Source organism: Halichoerus grypus, chromosome 6 (genome assembly GCF_964656455.1).
Source record: "Halichoerus grypus chromosome 6, mHalGry1.hap1.1, whole genome shotgun sequence".
NCBI lineage: Eukaryota > Metazoa > Chordata > Mammalia > Carnivora > Phocidae > Halichoerus > Halichoerus grypus.
The window spans coordinates 128,256,822-128,275,979 of NC_135717.1; the positions used below are offsets into that span (position 1 = coordinate 128,256,822).

A 19,158-nucleotide genomic window follows, 5' to 3' on the forward strand; every position below is an offset into this window, starting at 1 on the left:
AAAATAATCGTACAACCACTATTCTACTTCAGTCAGTCAGATTCAAAGTATTTTGATTGTTTTATGGATCCTGTGAACATCAATCACAAAGTTTCGTCTAGTAGATAATTGTAGGTGCAACTGAGGAAATATTTTTGCAAAGCCCATTGATATGCTATGCAGTAATGAACTACTTATTTTATTCTGCATTTATTCCTCCCAAGGTATAAAATAATTACTGGAAAGCCTTCTGGTGCAATATCTGGAGTACAGAAAGCAGAAAATGGACCAATCGACTGGAGTGGAGACATGCCTATTTCTTGTAGTCTTTCTCGGTCAGTATGGTGTATCCAGTTCTCTTTTGCACTTTGCTGTTTGAAATCTTTGTTGACTAAGATCACAAATATTTAGTGTAGTTTGGTTTGAGTTACTATATTTATTAGATATGCTTTGAAGTATGATTTTTGTCTTTGTGGCAATGTAAAGATTGATTCTGATCTATATAAATAGTTTTGCCAGATCTCTGTTAGGACAGAGGGCATACATTTTTGAGGTTGCTAATCACTGTAGAATTCTGTCCAGTGTAGAGATTGAGCTTTTAGGACCTTGGTATCTTTTGTACTGACCATCCATATTGACAGACCACAAACATTGGTACAAATAGGAATAACCAGAGTTCTAAAAAACAAACATTCAAGAAGTTTAGTATTATTCTCATTTTAAAAAGTATTCGTATTATTGAAAAGGTGAGAATTAATAGTTTTCTATTTTTTTCACTACTTCAAATGTTCAGATGGGTCTTATTTAACTTGGTAACCAGAACTCAAAAAAATTATATTGTCAGACATGAATTCTGTTACCACAAAGAAGAATTTAAGGAGAAAGAAATTAAAAGTAGAGAGTAAATTATTTTAGATTTTACTGTGGAAATAAAGCCAAGACACTCATCAGTATTAAGAATTTCTGATTACTGAATTAACTTCCATTTTTCCTGATCGTGGGAGTTGTGTAATCTACAAGTAACATAGGTTATGATTTACTGGCCTAACATCTATTATAATTTGTGGGTCCTTTTTGTATGATTTTCTATCAATAAATAAGTTTAAATATTTATTTAATATTTTAAATATTAAATATTACTCATGTAAACCATATATATCATAAGCTAATAAAATATCTATATTTTGATGTCTGTGAAACTCACTTAAGAGTTCTTCTAAAATCTTTTTTGTTGTTTTTTTGTGTTTTTTTTTTTTTTACTTAAAAAAATTTTTTTTTATTTGAGTATAGTTTACACACAGTGTTATGTTAGTTTCGGGTATACATTTACATTAGTTTCAAGTGTGCAACGTGGTGTAAAATCATTTTTGAGAACCACTATTCTGACAGTTTCATTTTTGTGTGTTGCTTAAAAAAAGTCTCCAAAATGAAATTGGGTCATGCAGCCAGAATTAACAAGAGAAATTCATTTTATTGGAGAGCAGAAATTGAATATTTTAATAGTAGTTTGTGTTAAATTTTGATTTAGAAAATATTTTTGGAATTTCAGGCAAAACTGATAAAATGTAAAGGGGTCAGGAAGTGAACACTGGCTAATAATTATATTGTTGAAACTCAGAGTCAGTAATTTGGCAATCTGAACTACAGATTGTATATTTCAGGAGGGTAGCAGGTCTTGCCTATCAGTCTTTAGCACACCAAGTTAAAAATTCTTTGATAAAAATTGCTTAGGTACCAGAAAGTATATTATATAATCTTGTTTTCTTTTTTTAAATAGTAAGGACTTTAAGGTACTACAAATCAGCAATGAAAACAACTATCAAAAATATAAAAAATGTAAAAAAAAGATAACGATCATTGTATGTATTAGCCAAGACTGGGTAGCAAGTGAGAAAGACCTAACTCAGCTGGTTTAAGTGAAAAAGGATATAGATTGACCTTGGAATTAGAAGTTCATGTGTGTATGTGATTCAAAGCCCAGCTGAATCCTTGGACTCAGACTGTGATATCAAGACTTGGTCTCTTCAATCTGATTTGTCTTTTCTCTAGGTCAGGCTCTGCTGGCAGCCACCAGGTAGCTGCTGCCATTCCCAACTCACATTCTCAAAGCTTTGAAAGCTCAGTGGGAAGATAGACCGATAGCAAAGATTTCTGGGTTGATTCTCATTTAACTAACTTGCATGCTACCACCTGTCCACCTCTAACTAATCAGAATAACCACACCAAGGAATTATTCCAGTGTCTGTTACATAGTCAAGAATATATTTTAGGGGCACCTGGGTGGCTCAGTCAGTTAAGTGCCCGACTCTTGATCTCAGGTCTCGATCTCATGATTGTGAGCCCATGCCCTGGTTTGGGCTTCATGCTGGGCATGGAGCCTACATTTTTAAAAAAAAAGAATATATTTTAAAAACTACTTGAAATTCCATAATTGAGAGTCTATTTGAGTATATTGTATAATTCAGTGAAAGCATGAGAAAAAAATAAAGGTCTTTATTTTCTTTTCTCATTTTTAAAAATTTTAAGCTTATTAGTCAAAAATTATCCCTAGTTGAATTGGCACTAATTGATTGCTGGATGGTTATATTAATTTTACTTCCTAAAGAAGTATACTACAAAAAAAAGGTATATAAGTTCAACATTAAAAGTTATATATTGGAGAGCCGTATTAAAAGGACATTAAAGATCCTGAAATTAAACCATTATCTTATCATCATGACTACCTGGTTCTAAACCACTGATCTCACCTGGATGGCCATGGATGTACAATGTTAGAGTGTGTTTGGAAAAGTAAGAAAACTTGGGAAGGAACGAATCAAAGAAAATAATCAGTAAAAGATAAGTTAACATTAAAAATACCATAACCCCTGATTCATTGACAAGTAATTTTAAACCAAGGTTACCTGACTTTCTGAAAAGTTGGCAGATTTTTAAAAATTTTATATCAGGGGCGCCTCAGTGGCTCAGGTCATGATCCCGGAGTCCCAGGATCAAGTCCCGCATCAGGCTCCCTGCTCGGCGGGGAGCCTGCTTCTCCCTCTCCCTGTGCCCCTCACCCCACTCGTGCTCTCTCTCTCTTGCTCTCTCTCTCAAATAAATAAAATCTTAAAAAAAAATTTTTATATCAATCTTAAGTAATAGCAGTTACTTTGATTTGTTGGTAAATATTATGATTTTGTACCTAGACAAAATACAACTCTTCAAGTAACTTTTTCAATACTATTTTAGGGGTCTTCAGGTTCTACTTACTCCTGTTCTTGCAAACATCCTGGAGGCAGATCAGGAAAAGTGTTGGGGTTTTGACCAGTTTTTTGCCGAAACTAGTGATATACTTCATCGAATGATAATTCATGTTTTTTCGCTACAACAAATGACAGCTCATAAGATTTATATTCATAGCTATAATACGTAAGTACCTCTTTATGTTTTCATCCTATATCATAATGTTGTGTTTTATAATTATCTTCCTAAATTAGTAGAGAAAATGGAAAAGATGTCTCAGCTTCTCCAAAGGCACCCACTTCCCACTTAGGAAATTACGTTTGAGTGCTTAGTAAATTTTTTTCACTTATTTTTGGTGTGAAAGGATTAATTTTCTACTTTTATAAAATTTACAGGCAACTTAGTTTGTTCTTAAACTGCAAGTTTTACAAGACTATTTCTGTTTCTATGCCTTGTCTCTTAGATAATCACATAACCACAAATAACATCTACCAGTAAATGGGCTGGGTTTTATTAAGAGTACTGCCCTGTCAGGGTCACCTGGCTGGCTCAGTTGTTAGAACATGTGACTCTTAGTCTCCAGGTCCTGAGTTCAAACCCCATGTTAGGCATAGGACCTACTTTAAAAAAAAAAAAAGACAAATTTAAGAGTACTGCCCTGTCATTTAAAAAACATTAAAGCGTAAGTCTTAAATATAGTTAGTGTAGTTATTATTTGCATATGTGGCATAAACCCCTTATTAGGTGCTGGAGTAATAAGCATTTGTTTTACCTAAACAAAAACACATTACACCTATATTATTTTTAAAAAATCTACCTATATGATAGAACCACATATAACTGAATATACACACACATGTAAAACTAGGGAAATCTAAATGTCATAGGTGGATTATATCAGTATCAATATCCTGGTTGTAATACTATACTATATTATATGCAAGATGTTACCATTGGGAGAAACTGGGCAAAGGGTATATAGCATCAAAGTGTATTTTTTCTTAGACCTGCATGTGAATCTACAGTGATCTCAAAATGTTTTTTTAAAATGAAGGGGGAAAAAGCGTTATACCCATTCTGTGTGTCTTAGTGTCTGTTTTGACAAGATTCAAATAGTAGTTTTGATGTCTCATAAAACTCAAAAAGAAACCTTTACTGGCAATTTATTAAGGAGTAGAACCAATTAGATAAAATCATATTTTAGATTTTAATATGTAATATGTATAATATACTGATAATATTATAAACATTAAATAGAACATCAATATAATAAAATAATACTAATATAACATTAGGTTAAATATATATTATTCATCTTTGTTTTGGTATGTAATAGCCTGAATAAGTGTCATAGGGGCGCCTGGGTGGCCCAGTCAGTTAAGCAGCCGACTCTTGATTTTGGCTCAGGTCATGATCTCAGGGCCCTGGGATCCAGCCCTGAGTCTGGCTCTGAGCTCAGCAAGGAGTCTGCTTGTCCCTTTCCCTCTGGTCCTCCCCCTGCTCGTGCTCTCTCCCTCTCAAATAAGTAAAATCTTTAAAAAAAAAAAAAAAAAAGTATCATAGGTGCTGGCCACTATTTCATTTTAAGAGTACATTTGAACATAAAAAGCCCATTCAAGGGGCGCCTGGGTGGCTCAGTCGTTAAGCGTCTGCCTTCGGCTCAGGTCATGATCCCAGGGTCCTGGGATCGAGCCCCGCATCAGGCTCTCTGCTCTGCAGGAAGCCTGCTTCTCCCTCTCCCACTCCCCCTGCTTGTGTTCCCTCTCTCACTGTGTCTCTCTCTGTCAAATAAATAAATAAAATCTTTAAAAAAAAAAAAAAAAAAACCCACCCAAGCCTGAGCCAAATCACAGCATTGCTGCTGAAATGTTTCTTTGATTGCATAGGTCTATTCAAGGAGAATCTGACTTTTTCCCCAAAATATCATTTTGAAAAAATCTGGTTTCATTAATTTAACAGATATTATACAATCATATCGCAGAGACTGTTCTCAGCTGTTTAAGGCATTTAATCCTCCCCATGGTTCTGTGAGGTGGGTGATACTGTTTGCATTTTATAGGCGAGGAAACTTAGCACAGAGGAGTTAAGTAACTTAAGGTGACTCAGCAAGTAAGTAGAACTGGAATTTGAGCCCAGGTAGTCTGATCCAGAGTCTGTGCTCCGAAGTGCTCTGCTGTGTTGGCTCCCCGTTATTAAACATTAAGAATCCTGTATCCTACACGTATCCAAAATGGGTGTTCAGACATAAAAGTGTTTTAGAATTGATTGCCTTCTAGACAGGTTATGTGGAATTTTCAGTTTAATAGACATCATAGTACCCACATCAACAAAGCAGTGTATCTATAGACTGGCCATGATCTGAAGTATCGCATAGAAATGAATGTTGTTGTACTCAGCACAAAAAAAAAAAAAGATTTTTACTTCTTACTCCATCCCAGTTATGTTGTCCTTTTGAATTTTCCTCACACAGTGCTACTGTATTTCATGAACTGGTATATAAACAAACCAAAATTATTTCTTCAAATCAAGAACTTATATATGAAGGACGACGTTTAGTCATAGAACCTGGAAGACTGGCACAGCATTTCCCTAAAACTACGGAGGAAAATCCCATCTTTGTAGTAAGTCGGGAACCTCTGAGTACCATAGGATTGATATATGAAAAAAGTAAGTTGGGATTTTCGTAGTGATCTTGCTAGCCATTAAAAAAAAAAGACCTGTAAAAATAAATGGCATCTTCATAAAGTTGATTGATGACAGTAATGTAGAATTTTCATAAACATTAAAATTTTGTAAATTAGTTGACCGAGACTAGTAATGAAATTGAAAGGCCTTTGTAGACTACAGTAATTTGACCTTAAATACTTTGTTTCAAAAAATGGTAAATTAGTTTGTCACGTATGTTTTACTGTAGCTCTCTGCTTTTAGTATTTTACTAACACTCAAAATAACCTTTTGTATCATAAATATGAGCAAATGTTTATTGTGTCCAGTGTGAATAGGACACTTTGCCAGGCTTTGGAGTCTAAGAAAAATTAGATCTACATTTTGGAATCTTAAATTATTAATCCTACTGGTGAAAAAAATAAATTACCCAGATTTTTACTTTTCTATTTGGATCTTTCGGATTTGATTTAGATTTAAAGAGAAGCATTGAGCTTATTGTGTGGGAATATGTTTAAGAAAAAATTGAACTCCTTAGAAATATTTCAGGTAATTTCTTGTTAAGGAATGAGCATTGTTTCAAGTAATCTTTTTTTAACCTGGAAAAGAACTTCAAAGAGTTTTGCTACTAATGTTTAATTTAGAGGTAATTTAGAGGTTAATGTTTAATTTTTAAAATTGCTGTATAAAGGATATAATAATTTATTCAAAATACTTTATTTCTGATTTTTATTATTTTACTTAATATTTCAGTTTCCCTCCCTAAAGTACATCCACGTTACGATTTAGATGGGGATGCTAGCATGGCTAAGGTTAGTATTTAATTAAATTACTATGAAAAAGAATTACTATGTAAACATCTGAATTAAAATTATCAATAGTGGAAGCAATAAAAGATAATTATCTTTACATATGCCTATATGATCTAGGAAATTATTCATTTAAATGATTATCCATTGCAAATTATTTTGTGTTCTTTCTTCTTTATATCTTTTCTTGAACTGCTAAGAAAGTTTTCTCTGTAGAGGCAGTGCGTTTTTAACATTATCATGTACAGAATGAAATATTTAAAGAAAAAAAAAGAATGAAATATTTATTGTATCTGTCCTTAGCTTTTAGAAATTGGTAGTGTTTTTAATTAACCTGATAAAAATATATAAGCTTGAAAATTGTTACGTAGAAGTTTTTTCTTACCCTGTACCACAATTAGCACCAAATACTGTGTTTCTTCATTAGGCAGTAACAGGAGTCGTGTGTTACGCCTGTAAAGTCGCCAGTACCTTGCTGCTTTATCAGGAATTAATGCGAAAGGGCATACGATGGTTGATGTAAGTAATAGACTGAAATTTGAAAATAAGTGATAACCACCCCATCTTTGAGATACTTTACCTCTTCAGACTACATAGGGTCAAGTGCTTGGGGTTTTTTTGTTGTTTCATTTTGTTTTGTTTTTAAAGATTTTGTTTTTAAGTAATCTCTGCACCCAGTAGTGGGGCTCGAACTCATGACCCTGAGATCAAGAGTCACATGCTCCACCAGCAGAGCCAGCCAGGTGTCCCTTGGGTTTTAGTATAATACATTTGTTTCGCGTTTAGTTTACAACACATTTAGCAGTATATTTTTTCATTTGAGTCCTACAACAACCTTGTGAGACAGATGGGACAAATAGTATCTGAATTTTAAAACTTAATGCCACACTGTACAATGTGATGTTAAATGAAATCTTTTTCCAAGGACCTTGACTGGGGCTGTCATCTCACTATCTTGGTAGGCTTTGTCATTTTTTGTTTTTTTTTGTTTTTAAGATTTTATTTATTTAGTTGAGAGAGAAAGAGCTCGAACAAGGGGAAGAGGCAGAGGGAGAGGGAGAAGCAGACTCCCTGCTGAGCAGCCTGATGTGGGGCTCGATCCCAGGACCCCAGGACTATGACAAGAGCCAAAGGCATATACTTAACTGACTGAGCCACCCAGCTGCCCCGCCTTTGGTGGTGGTATAATGCAGTACCATCTGTACTTGTTCTAGAGTTCAGGTCCTCAGAATCTTCCTTTCTTTCTTGCCTTTTTCCCAAATGAAGGATACTCTCAACTTTATTTTTCTAACAGCATTATTGAGCTATAATTCACATACTGTTTAATTCACCCATTTTTAAGTGTATAATTCAATGATTTTTAGTGCATTCACAGAGTTGTGTAGCCATCACCACTCATTGTAGAATATTTTTGTCACCCCAAAAAGAAATCCTGTACCCATAAGCAGTCACTCCCCATTTCCCCCATAACCTCCTAGCCCCAGGCAACCACAAATATGCTTTCTATCTATATAGATTTGCCTATTCTAGACTTTTCATATAAGTGAAATTATACGTGGGACACCTGGGTGGCTCAGTTGGTTGAGCAACTGCTTTCGGCTCAGGTCCTGATCCGGTCCTGGGATCGAGCCCCGCATCAGGTTCCCTGCTCCTCCCTCTCCCTCTACCTGCTGCTCCCCCTGCTTGTGCTCTCTCTCTCCCTCTGTCAAATAAATAAATAAAATCTTTTTTAAAAAATGAAATTACTTCTTTTTTTTTTACTAAATCAATTAATATAGTTATTCTAGGTCAGAATATTGATCATCTAGTTAAGTATTCTCTTCCCCTGAAAGTAACCCTAAGAAATATTTTGTGGATGAATATAATTTGCTCTTTTTTCATGATTTGTAGATCCTTCTTTCCTCTGCTAGAAGCAGAGAATAAATGGTCTCCCTTGAACATCATGCCTCCAGTTTCTATATATCATTTGAGGCTTTTGAATTTTATATACACTTAGTAATGGCTTCATGTTCCCTGGGCTCATAATGCTCCTTGGCTTTAATGCTTGTGACAGTTTATGTATATCTGCCTCACACGTAATCTTCCCTTCTTGCAAAAACATGTATGAAGCATTTCATCATTCTTGTTCTGCTGGTGCTTTAAGAAGAAAGAAGAATGACACTTTTTTTTTGCCTGTCACCTTTATGTTAAATCCATAAATTGATGGGTTTTTTTAGGTGTTCACATATCCAGCTTGTAAGCCTGTGCTTTTCTCTTTCCATTAAGAAGCCTTTTCATTTTTACTAAATAATTTCTAGAAAACTCTTTAAGTATGGACTCTCTTTACTTTTGTGGTATTGTTACTAACAGCTCTCATATCCTCTTGCTCTTGTTATCTACCACAGTCACTGCTCCATAAAGCTTTTATTTTTTACCTATTGTTTTTGTTTTTTTTGTTTTTGTTTTTGTTTTTTTAAGATTTTATTTATTTAGTTGACAGAGAGTGATAGCGAGAGCAGGAACACAAGAAGGGGGAATGGGAGAGGAAGAAGCAAGCCTCCTGCCGAGCGGGGAGCCTGATGCGGGGCTCGATCCCAGGACCCTGGGATCATGACCTGGGCCGAAGGCAGACGCTTAACGACTGAGCCACCCAGGCGCCCCGATTTCTTTTACCTATTAACTTGTAGTTTAATAAGTCATGAGAAAATAGTTTTTTGCTTTATTTTTTGGTTTTGGGTTTTTTTTTTTTTTTTAATAGTTTTTAGTGTAGATCACTGTTGATAAACTTTTTCAGTTAGTAAATATTTTAGACTCTGTGGGCCACATAGGTCTCTTCTTTGTTTTTACAACCTTTGAAAATAAAAATGTCATTCTCAGCAAAAACAAGTTTAGTTTGTTGACCCTTAATGTAGACCAAAAGCCCTCCAGTTTTATTATTTACTATGTCATCCTGCTTCTTCAGAGATCATAATCTACTATGAATAATAAAAATTGATTCTGGTGGTATAAAGCGTAATGCTATTTAGCTTATTCATGTGATTATAGATTTGCTTTTATTCCTTAATATAATTTTAATGCCTTAGATTTCCAAACTCTTAACTTAATAAGTAGTAATTAATGGTTTGTGCCCTGGATAAGTGTTAGGGTCACAATAATGCTTCCAGTAATAAAAAGTAAATTGGCAAGACTCAGCCCAAGAGGGAAAAAAATGAATTGGCTTTCATAATGTAACAAGATTGTTAATAAATTTGTTTGAACAGTAGTAACAGCAGTGTAATTAGTGATAAACAAGAGAAAACCTTTTTAAAAAACCAAATCATTCCTTAGATAAACTAATGAGAATATTATTATTTTTTAGAGAATTAGTTAAAGATGATTATAATGAAACTGTTCACAAAAAGACAGAAGTTGTGATCACACTGGATTTCTGCATCAGAAACATTGAAAAAACTGTGAAAGTGTGAGTAGATTACTTCCTTACTAATAGTGGTTAATATTAAATATTGTCCCATTTCTCTTTAATTATTTAGTTATCCTTGGCATAATACAATATGCTATGCAAGTGTTTGTATTAAGATACAACCGTAGATTAAGTTAATTCCTCACAAAGACAAAATTTAGTCGTCTTAGTAAGAAATGAACATTTGGTGGCATTTTCTCCTACCCTTTGCAAAGGAAAAGGTAATCTGACATAAAAACATCTCATTTTTTAACCTTGCAAATTAGACACTCTGAATAGGAAAATATAAAAACTGCAGTCAACAAAGGAAGTAGGAAGGGGTATTCTAGAACTGTATTTTGGTAGTATTTATAGAATTTGGGGATTACTTTTAGTTTATTACTACTTATTAATTAATCTTATCCCTGAGACTGTTTTTTGAAACAGAATGATATTTTAGATTTCTCTATTCCTAGGCTGTATTATTTATACTGCAGAGGAAATACAGTAAATGAAATCAGTATGTACTATTGACCACCATTCTGCAATCTAGTATTTTGACTATTATCCTGGCATAAGACTGTTGGAAATTGTCTTTTTTATTTTATCTCGTATAAAAATTTGTTAATAGAAGTATATAAAATTCCTTCTTCACAGAGACAGCAAGTTTTCTTGGAATCTGTTGCTTGTAGGCTTTGCATTCAGTATTTTATTCTTAAATAGTTATGATAATAAAAATTCAGATATAATTTATAAAAACATCTTTTAAAATCTATATATTCATTATGCTCATTTAATTTTTCCATACTTGTTTTTCATACAGATATGAAAAGCTGATGAAGATCAACCTAGAAGCAGCAGAGTTAGGTGAAATTTCAGACATACACACCAAATTGTTGAGAGTAAGTATTTACAAAATGATGACAGTCATTGGGACCATGCTCATGGTTCTCCTATTTGACTTTCATAACAACTCTATGAGATATAGACTATTAACCATATTTTACAGGTAAAGAAACAAGGTTAATTGAATGAAAGGATTTTGTATGTTTTTTAAGAAAGGATATTTAATGTAAGCAATGTTTTATAGGGGCGCCTGGGTGGCTCAGTCGTTAAGCGGCTGCCTTCGGCTCAGGTCATGATCCCAGAGTCCTGGGATCGAGTCCCACATCGGGCTCCCTGCTCGGCGGGAAGCCTGCTTCTCCCTCTCCCACTCCCCCTGCTTGTGTTCCTGCTCTCACTGTCTCTGTCAAATAAATAAATAAAATCTTTAAAAAAAAAAAAAATCTTTAAAAAAGAAATATTTGGGCGCCTGGGTGGCTCAGTTGGTTAAGCAACTGCCTTCGGCTCAGGTCATGATCCTGGAGTCCCGGGATCGAGTCCCGCATCGGGCTCCCTGCTCAGCAGGGAGTCTGCTTCTCCCTCTCCCGCTCCCCGCTCTTGTGCTCTCTCTCTCAAATAAATAAATAAAATCTTTAAAAAAAATAAAAAAATAAAAAAAATAAAAAATAAATATTTTATAAAATGTATTAATACTAGTTAATCTCATATTTTATTATCATATAATACTCTTTATGGAAAAATCTAACCAAGAAACTGTCCTTGCCTTTAAAAATAAAAATAATTTTTCTGACTTTGAATTGACGTAATCCACAAAAGCAGTACGATTAAGACTTTAGACTCCTTTGGCAATGTATCATTTCTGTATTTTGCTAATCTGAGTCTCAACCCATTGGTTTTATTTAGCTTTCCAGTTCTCAGGGAACAATAGAAACCAGTCTTCAGGATATCGAAGGCAAATTATCTCCAGGTGGTCTGCTGGCAGATACATGGGCCCATCAAGAAGGCACTCATCCAAAAGATAGACAGTAGGTTATATAATTTTATTGGTAGCTTCCGCTCTTATTATTAAATGTCCTTTTTCACATTGACTCAGTTAATTTATTTGGATTTTTTCCCCCTACATAGTGTAGAAAAGCTACAAGTCCTGCTAAATTGCATCACAGAGATTTACTATCAGTTCAAAAAAGACAAAGCAGAACGAAGTAAGTAAAGTTTGCCATTTGTTAATCTAATGAATCAGCTCTACTAGTTGTAATTCAGTTGAATTAATTTGGTATATTTATAAGGGTGGCTCCTTATTTATTTCATAGACTAGATTCTGTTGGGAAAGAGACTGAATATACTAAAAATTATTCTTAAAATAACCAACTTTTTGAATATTTTAAATTAAGGGTCCTGAACTCTAAAATCTCTAGAGACCAGTCATGTAACAGAAAGGAATGAAATTGGCCAGTGGAGACTGAGAACGATAGGAGAGGAAATACCCATCTGAAGGGGAGAGTCACTACTCAGATTCACCAAAGTCATTGCCCAAAAATCTTCCTATTCTCAAGAGAAGCTGAAAATACAGATTTTATTAGAAATATCTTGTGGGCACCTAGCTAGCTCAGTCAGTGGAGCATACGACTCTTGATCTCGGGGTCATGGGTTGAGCCCCACATTGGGTGTAGAGAGTATTTAAATAAGTGCATAAGTCTTTAAAAGAAAGAAATATCCTGATTTTTAAATGTTGGCAGTTAATTTTTTTTATGTTAACACTGTACAGATCCATTAAAAGCATTTGTGAGCTGTATATCTAATCCATGGGTCATGAGTTTATGTCATCTACTCTAAACTCTTAGTCTTTTTGAAGTCATAATCTCGAAAGAAAAAGAAGTGTGCATGATTTTGTGATTCTACATTTACAGAAGTAATATTTCTTATTTTTAGGATTAGCTTATAATGAAGAACAGATCCACAAATTTGATAAGTAAGTGTCCTTATTGTGTTTAACAATTATTTTTGGTTATGTTATTAATATAATTCCTCTTAAAGTTGAAATTAATTATAATAAAAAATACATTTTAATCTTGGCTTTACAGAATTGTTACTGTGTGTGCACATATTTGAGGCCCACTTGTCTGGTCCCTGGTTGAGAGGTTGAGGAGAAGGGAGAATGAGGGGGCATCTTCTACATCATGTGCTTTGATTGTAGAAGGATAGATAATAGAGAACATAGGCAAGGACAGATTTAACCTCTTTCTTAACCTTAACTTCATTAAATAAATATGTTCTGACCATTCTCCATTATGAACCTTCTCTTTCACTTCTTGCTGCTGTAATGTGTATCTTAGAAACCTTTGGCTTTCTACTATACATATTCTAAAGCCAGAACAGTCATTATTAAGAAACATAAATTTTATGTATTTGAAAAGTTTTTAATATTGGAAATAGAAACCATCACATTGGTTTAAGACTGTGATTATTTCTAAATTATAGGCAAAAACTGTATTACCATGCAACAAAAGCTATGACCCACTTTACAGATGAATGTGTTAAAAAATATGAGGCATTTTTGGATAAGTCAGAAGAATGGATGAGGTAAGTAACCTTAGTGGTTGACTGCACAATGTACAATTCAGTGTACATTGTATATTGTAAATAAGATTACTATTTCATTAGACTGCTTATTAATTGATTCTTTTTGGTTTTCAGAAAGATGCTTCATCTTAGGAAACAGTTATTATCCTTAACTAATCAGTGTTTTGATATTGAAGAAGAAGTATCAAAGTATCAAGACTATACAAATGAGGTACAACTATCAGAAGTATCTAGAAAAAAATCTTTTTCCTGTTTGGAAAAAAATACATTTCTTCTCAGTTTATATTTGAAATGATTGAAAAGAGAGAAGTGGGACATAATACACCTTATATTCAGTTCTGTTTGCCCATTTGTAATATGTGTTTCAAGCCAACTTTTCAGAACTTAGATGTTTTACAATTAAAAGCATCTGATAAAATAAAAAATTTAATTTTTTTAAAAAAGCATCTGATAGACCATTCTTTAATCATCTATAAAAAGAGGATTTTTTATTTTATTTTTTTAAGATTTTATTTATTTATTTGACAGAGCGTGAGAGCAGGAACACAAGCAGGGGGAGCGGCAGAGGGAGAGGGAGAAGCAGGCTTCCCGCCGAGCAGGGAGCCCGATGCGGGGCTCGATCCCAGGATCCTGGGATCATGACCTGAGCTGAAGGCAGACACTTAACGACTGAGCCACCCAGGCGCCCCAAAAGAGGATTTTTTAAAGTGTTGATTTAGGGGCACCCGGGTGGCTCAGTCGTTAAGCATCTGCCTTCGATCCCTGGGATCGAGCCCCGCATCAGGCTCCCTGCTCAGCGGGAAGCATGCCTCTCCCTCTCCCACTCCCCCTGCTTGTGTTCCCTCTCTCGCTGTGTCTCTCTCTGTCAAATAAATAAAATCTTTAAAAAAAAAAAAAAAAATCTTACCAGGGTTTCTCAACACCCTTGGGAGAAAAGCCAGAGCCCTTTTTAACTACTGTATCATTCACAGTTTTGAAATTAAAATTTAAAGCTATAAAGGGCTTATAAAATGTGTAACATTTGGGGCACCTGGGTGGCTCAGTTGGTTAAGCGTCTGCCTTCGGCTCAGGTCATGATCCCAGGGTCTTGGGATTGAGCCCCGCATCGGGCTCCCTGCTCAGCGGGGAGTCTGCTTCTCCCTCTCCCTTTGCCTCTGCCTGTCACTCCCCCTGCTTGTGCTCGCTTTCTCTCTGTCAAATAAATAAATGAAATCTTTAAAAAAACGAAGTGTAACATTTAATGTAAGATCTGTAGTTTGTACTTTGTTCAGTGATTGATGTAGGTTTTTTTGATGTTTCAGTTACAAGAAACTTTGCCCCAGAAAATGTTGGCAGCCTCCAGTGGAGTCAAACATACCATGACCCCAATTTATCCATGTTCTAACACATTAGTGGAAATGACTCTTGGGTAAGAAATTTATTATTTGGTAACTATAATGTTTCCATTCATTTTTATTTCAGTTTGTGATCTTGCTCTTTTATTTTGAAATTTTGGGTATTTGTTGTGAATACATTTGCAAATGTTATTCAATGGCTTAGTCTAATCTAGAGAACTAAAACATAATAGAATTCTAAAACATTTCCATACTTTTTTGAGCAGAGACATTGACACTTGTTTTGTTTTTATAGTATGAAGAAATTAAAGGAAGAAATGGAAGGGGTGGTTAAAGAACTTGCTGAAAATAATCATATCTTAGAAAGGTAAGTAACGCAAATATTATTCTGCCCTGTGATTTTTTTTATGCAAGGGAGTACATATAGATCTATATTTGTACCTGTCTGTCTTCCTGTATCAGTAGGTTAAAGTAATGGGGAAAGGATATAAAGTCAGAACCCTTTTGTTTTGTGATTTCCATGGTGCCTTTTAATGTGTTTGGGGTTGCTTGGATAAAGACAAGTCAGCTGTGATCGATTCCATTTTATAGTAGCACTGGTTAATAGAATTATTTGCTTATTTGAATCAGTTTGTGAAAATGAAAATCTTTTGCACATTATTTTTCATACATCTCATTAGAATCGTAATTTATTGGGGTGCCTGGGTGGCTCGGTCGGTTAAACGTATGACTCGATTTTGGCTCAGGTCATGATCTCAGGTTCAGGAGATGGAGCCCTGCCTTAGGCTCCGTGCTCAGCGGGGAATCTGCTTGAGGATTTTTCTCCCTCTCCCTCTTCCCCTCCCCATGCTTGTTTGCTCTCTGTAAATAAATAAATAAATAAATCTAGAATCATTATTTTTTAAATATTTATTTGAGAGTGTACATGCACAAGTTGGGGGTGGGGGGCAAAAGGAGAGGGAGAGAGAGAATCTCAAGCAGATGCCTCACTGAGCTCAGAGCCTGAGGCTGGGCTCAGTCTCCCAAACCTGAGATCATGACCTGAGCCAAAATCAAGAGTCCGAGGCTTAACCGACTAAGGCACCCAGATGCCCCGAATGTTACCATTTTTAATGTTTGCTGATTGGTTTAGTAAAAACGGGTATCTTATTTTAATTTGCATTTCTTTGGTTAATAGTGATATGAAGCATCTTTTTATGTTTATTCAAATTTGTGTGTGTGTGAATTGCCTTTTGGTTTTAAAATCTTTTTTTCTCTTGGTTTATAGCAATTACATAGTAATTATCTAACTTTTTTATAGTACCCAATTTAGTTTCTTCACAACTTGAGCTAAATATCAGCAAAAAGAGACTATTAAGATATGCTTTAACAAACTTATATTGAATCTCTTCTGCCTTGTGACATAAAATCCTCACTTCTTAAACCATGTCGCATAAGTCACTTTCCCCTATTTTATCTGCAAATTTATTTGACAATATATGGGTGATATAACATGGCATAATCATAGCTTAAATGTTAAATGACTGCTTAAGGATTTGTGCCAGAACTAATGAGCACTGTCTCCATGTGGCTGTCTTATTATCACTTCATTTCTTTTGTATCTAAAATCACATCATATCACCCTTCCCAACTCAGTTTCCCCTCCAATTTCCTCATTCTCTTCAGTGGAACCACCTTTTTCCTGCTCCCTTGAACATAGGTTATTTTATATACTAACTCTCTTTTTTACTGCCTTTCATCGAGTTTGGTAATCGTCCTTCAGAATGATTCCATATTCCCCCTCTTGGCCTCATCAGACCTCCTTCCTCCTCACATGGGAGCTGTGGTGATAACCTACCACCTATCTTCCTAAGCCTAGGCTTTTCCCATCTGTCATGGCTATTAAGCCAAAACAATCTTCCCAAACACTGATCTACTGGCATACTCCTTTGGCTCAAAAATTTCTAAACTCCTGTTACCTAAAAGGTCAAGTCTAAATTCACACTTGAATTCAAAGAATAGAATACTCTGGCCCAGCCCATTCACTCAACTTCCTACTTGTCCCCAAAATAACATTCTGTTCTAGCAAGGTTGCATTCCTTACTGTCCATTGAGTATGTCACACTCCCAACTCCTTATCTTTGCTTTTCTAAATCCCACCCCACCAAGAAGAAGTTACCCAGTTTTTCCTAATACTTTCTAGATCACATCCCTCACCCTTTTCTCTTAAGAAGTCCTCCCAAGGGGCACCTGGGTGGCTCATCAGCTAAATGTCTGCCTCCGGCTCAGGTCAGGATCCCAGAGTCCTGGGATCAAGCCCCGCGTCAGGCTCCCTGGTCAGCGGGCAGCCTGCTTCTCCTTCTCCCTCTGCTGCTCCCCCCACTTGTGCTCTCCGGCACACGCGCGCACTCTCTCTCTCTTTCTCTCTCTCTCTCTCTCTGTCAAATAAATAAATAAAAATCTTTGGGGAAAAAAAAAAAGGAAGACCTCCCAAGCCACCGATTGGTATTTTTTTCACATATTTATAATAATACCACTGTGTTTCAGTAAGAAATAGAGCAAATCATAGTTGCTTAAACTCTTTTAACAGCTTGTTCATCTGAAAAGTCTCCTATGTTCTTCTTTAAAATATTGGGGGCCAAATAAATGAGTCATCTGAGATTTCCTTTTTTCTTTTGTGTTTTAGGTTTGGCTCTTTAACCATGGATGGCGGCCTTCGCAATGTTGACTGTCTTTAGCCTTCTGGGAAGTTTGAGAACAGTTTTAATTTGCACAAGAAAATAATGTTGGGGCATTAAATGAATGCCTCTATAAGTGGTCTCTTATTTCTACAATTCAGTATTTGGTGTGGTCATGTAAATATGTACAATATTGTAAATACATAAAAAAAATATATAAATTTTTGGCTGCTGTTAAGATGTAATTTTACCTTTTAACATTTATAATTAAATGAGGACATTTGACCTCAGTGAGCACTAGAAGAAAGCCATGACCTATGATATGTTGAAATACTGATCCTCTACTCTTCTGAGTGAGGCTGAGTTCTACATCTCTGACTGCCTACTGGAAACATTTTTTAAATGGAACCAAAATTGTCATCCTTACAAATCAGAAAAGACTAATAGTTGACATGTTTATAAGTGATAGAATGGAGAAGTGGCTTCTTTGGGTAAGGAGCTGAACCAAACCACTGTTTTACTAGGATCACAATTTTGGGGGAAGGATAAAGTGACATTTCATTTTACAAGGTGCCCAGAACCCAGTTATCATCATACGTGTTTAATTTCAGATAAATTATTGAGCAGAATTTTTAAAGTGATGTAATTATTAAAAACTGTTCGTTTTATTTTGGCCATAAGTGTACAACTGTCTTAAAAATTTTAGGATTATTTCTGCTGTTTCAAGCTGTATATTTTTTGTTTAATTTAATTCCACTTACTCCATCATGAAAAAATATCAATAAATTTCTCAGTTTTAATGTAAAAGTTTGTATTTTTCTGTGTACAACAGTTTGAGAAACAAAAGTCTTTTGAAAGAATATCTGTGGTGATTGCAAATCATTCTCAGACTACTGGATATAAGGACAGTTTTGTTTCTCTTCTAAATCTGATTCTAATTTAGTATAAGTTCTCCAATTAATTTATGCTATCCGGGGGACGCCTGGGTGGCTCAGTCGGTTAAGCGTCTGCCTTCGGCTCAGGTCATGATCCCAGGGTTCTGGGGTCGAGCCCCACATCGGGCTCTCTGCTCAGCGGGGAGTCTGCTTCTCCCTCTCCCTCTGCCTGAAGCTCCCCCTGCTTGTCCTCTCTCTCTCTCTCTGACAAATAAAATCTTTAAAAATGTATGCTATCCAGATCCAAAGGGAGCATTCTCTTTGAAATATCTACCCAGAGTCCTATACTAAAGGATATACTCAGCAAGATATTTCATCCAACAAGGATGTGGTTCTGATTTTGGTTTTGGTTTCTGACTTACCAGATTATTGAAGTGTGATTATACACAACTTGCTTATCATAAAAATAACATGTCCCAAAGAGTGAATAAATTTGACTACCATAAACATTGGGAAACTGAAAATGGGTTAAGTTTTAATTTGAAATCTCAAATCATGCATTATTGTAGTAGAGAATTTTAAGTATCACCTGTGTACGTTATAGAAATAAATGCATGGGGCACCTGGGGGGCTCAGTCTGTTAAGTGTCTGCCTTCAGCTCAGGTCACAATCCTGGAGTCCCAGGATCAAGTCCCACATTGGGCTCCCCACCCAGCGGGGAGCCTCCTTCTCCTTCTGACCCTCCCCCCTCTTGTGTTTTCTCTCACTCTCTGCCTT

General features: G+C 35.4%; 1 protein-coding gene across 2 annotated transcripts in view; it reads left to right on the forward strand.

Moving 5' to 3' along the window:
• TBK1 (TANK binding kinase 1) overlaps positions 1–18,313 on the forward strand; it is a 40,266-nt gene extending 21,953 nt beyond the window's left edge. For both annotated transcript variants that reach the window (XM_036074964.2, XM_036074975.2), the window contains 15 exons: positions 204–314; positions 3,208–3,387; positions 5,672–5,868; positions 6,619–6,677; positions 7,102–7,193; positions 10,012–10,113; positions 10,916–10,994; positions 11,839–11,960; positions 12,061–12,137; positions 12,865–12,904; positions 13,414–13,515; positions 13,630–13,726; positions 14,817–14,923; positions 15,145–15,216; positions 17,515–18,313. In XM_036074964.2, coding sequence (XP_035930857.1) covers positions 204–314; positions 3,208–3,387; positions 5,672–5,868; positions 6,619–6,677; positions 7,102–7,193; positions 10,012–10,113; positions 10,916–10,994; positions 11,839–11,960; positions 12,061–12,137; positions 12,865–12,904; positions 13,414–13,515; positions 13,630–13,726; positions 14,817–14,923; positions 15,145–15,216; positions 17,515–17,566 — 1,489 coding nt within the window. In that variant the 3' untranslated portion in view covers positions 17,567–18,313. The remainder of the gene's footprint in view (positions 1–203; positions 315–3,207; positions 3,388–5,671; positions 5,869–6,618; positions 6,678–7,101; positions 7,194–10,011; positions 10,114–10,915; positions 10,995–11,838; positions 11,961–12,060; positions 12,138–12,864; positions 12,905–13,413; positions 13,516–13,629; positions 13,727–14,816; positions 14,924–15,144; positions 15,217–17,514) is intronic.
• The last annotated feature ends 845 nt before the right edge of the window (positions 18,314–19,158 follow it).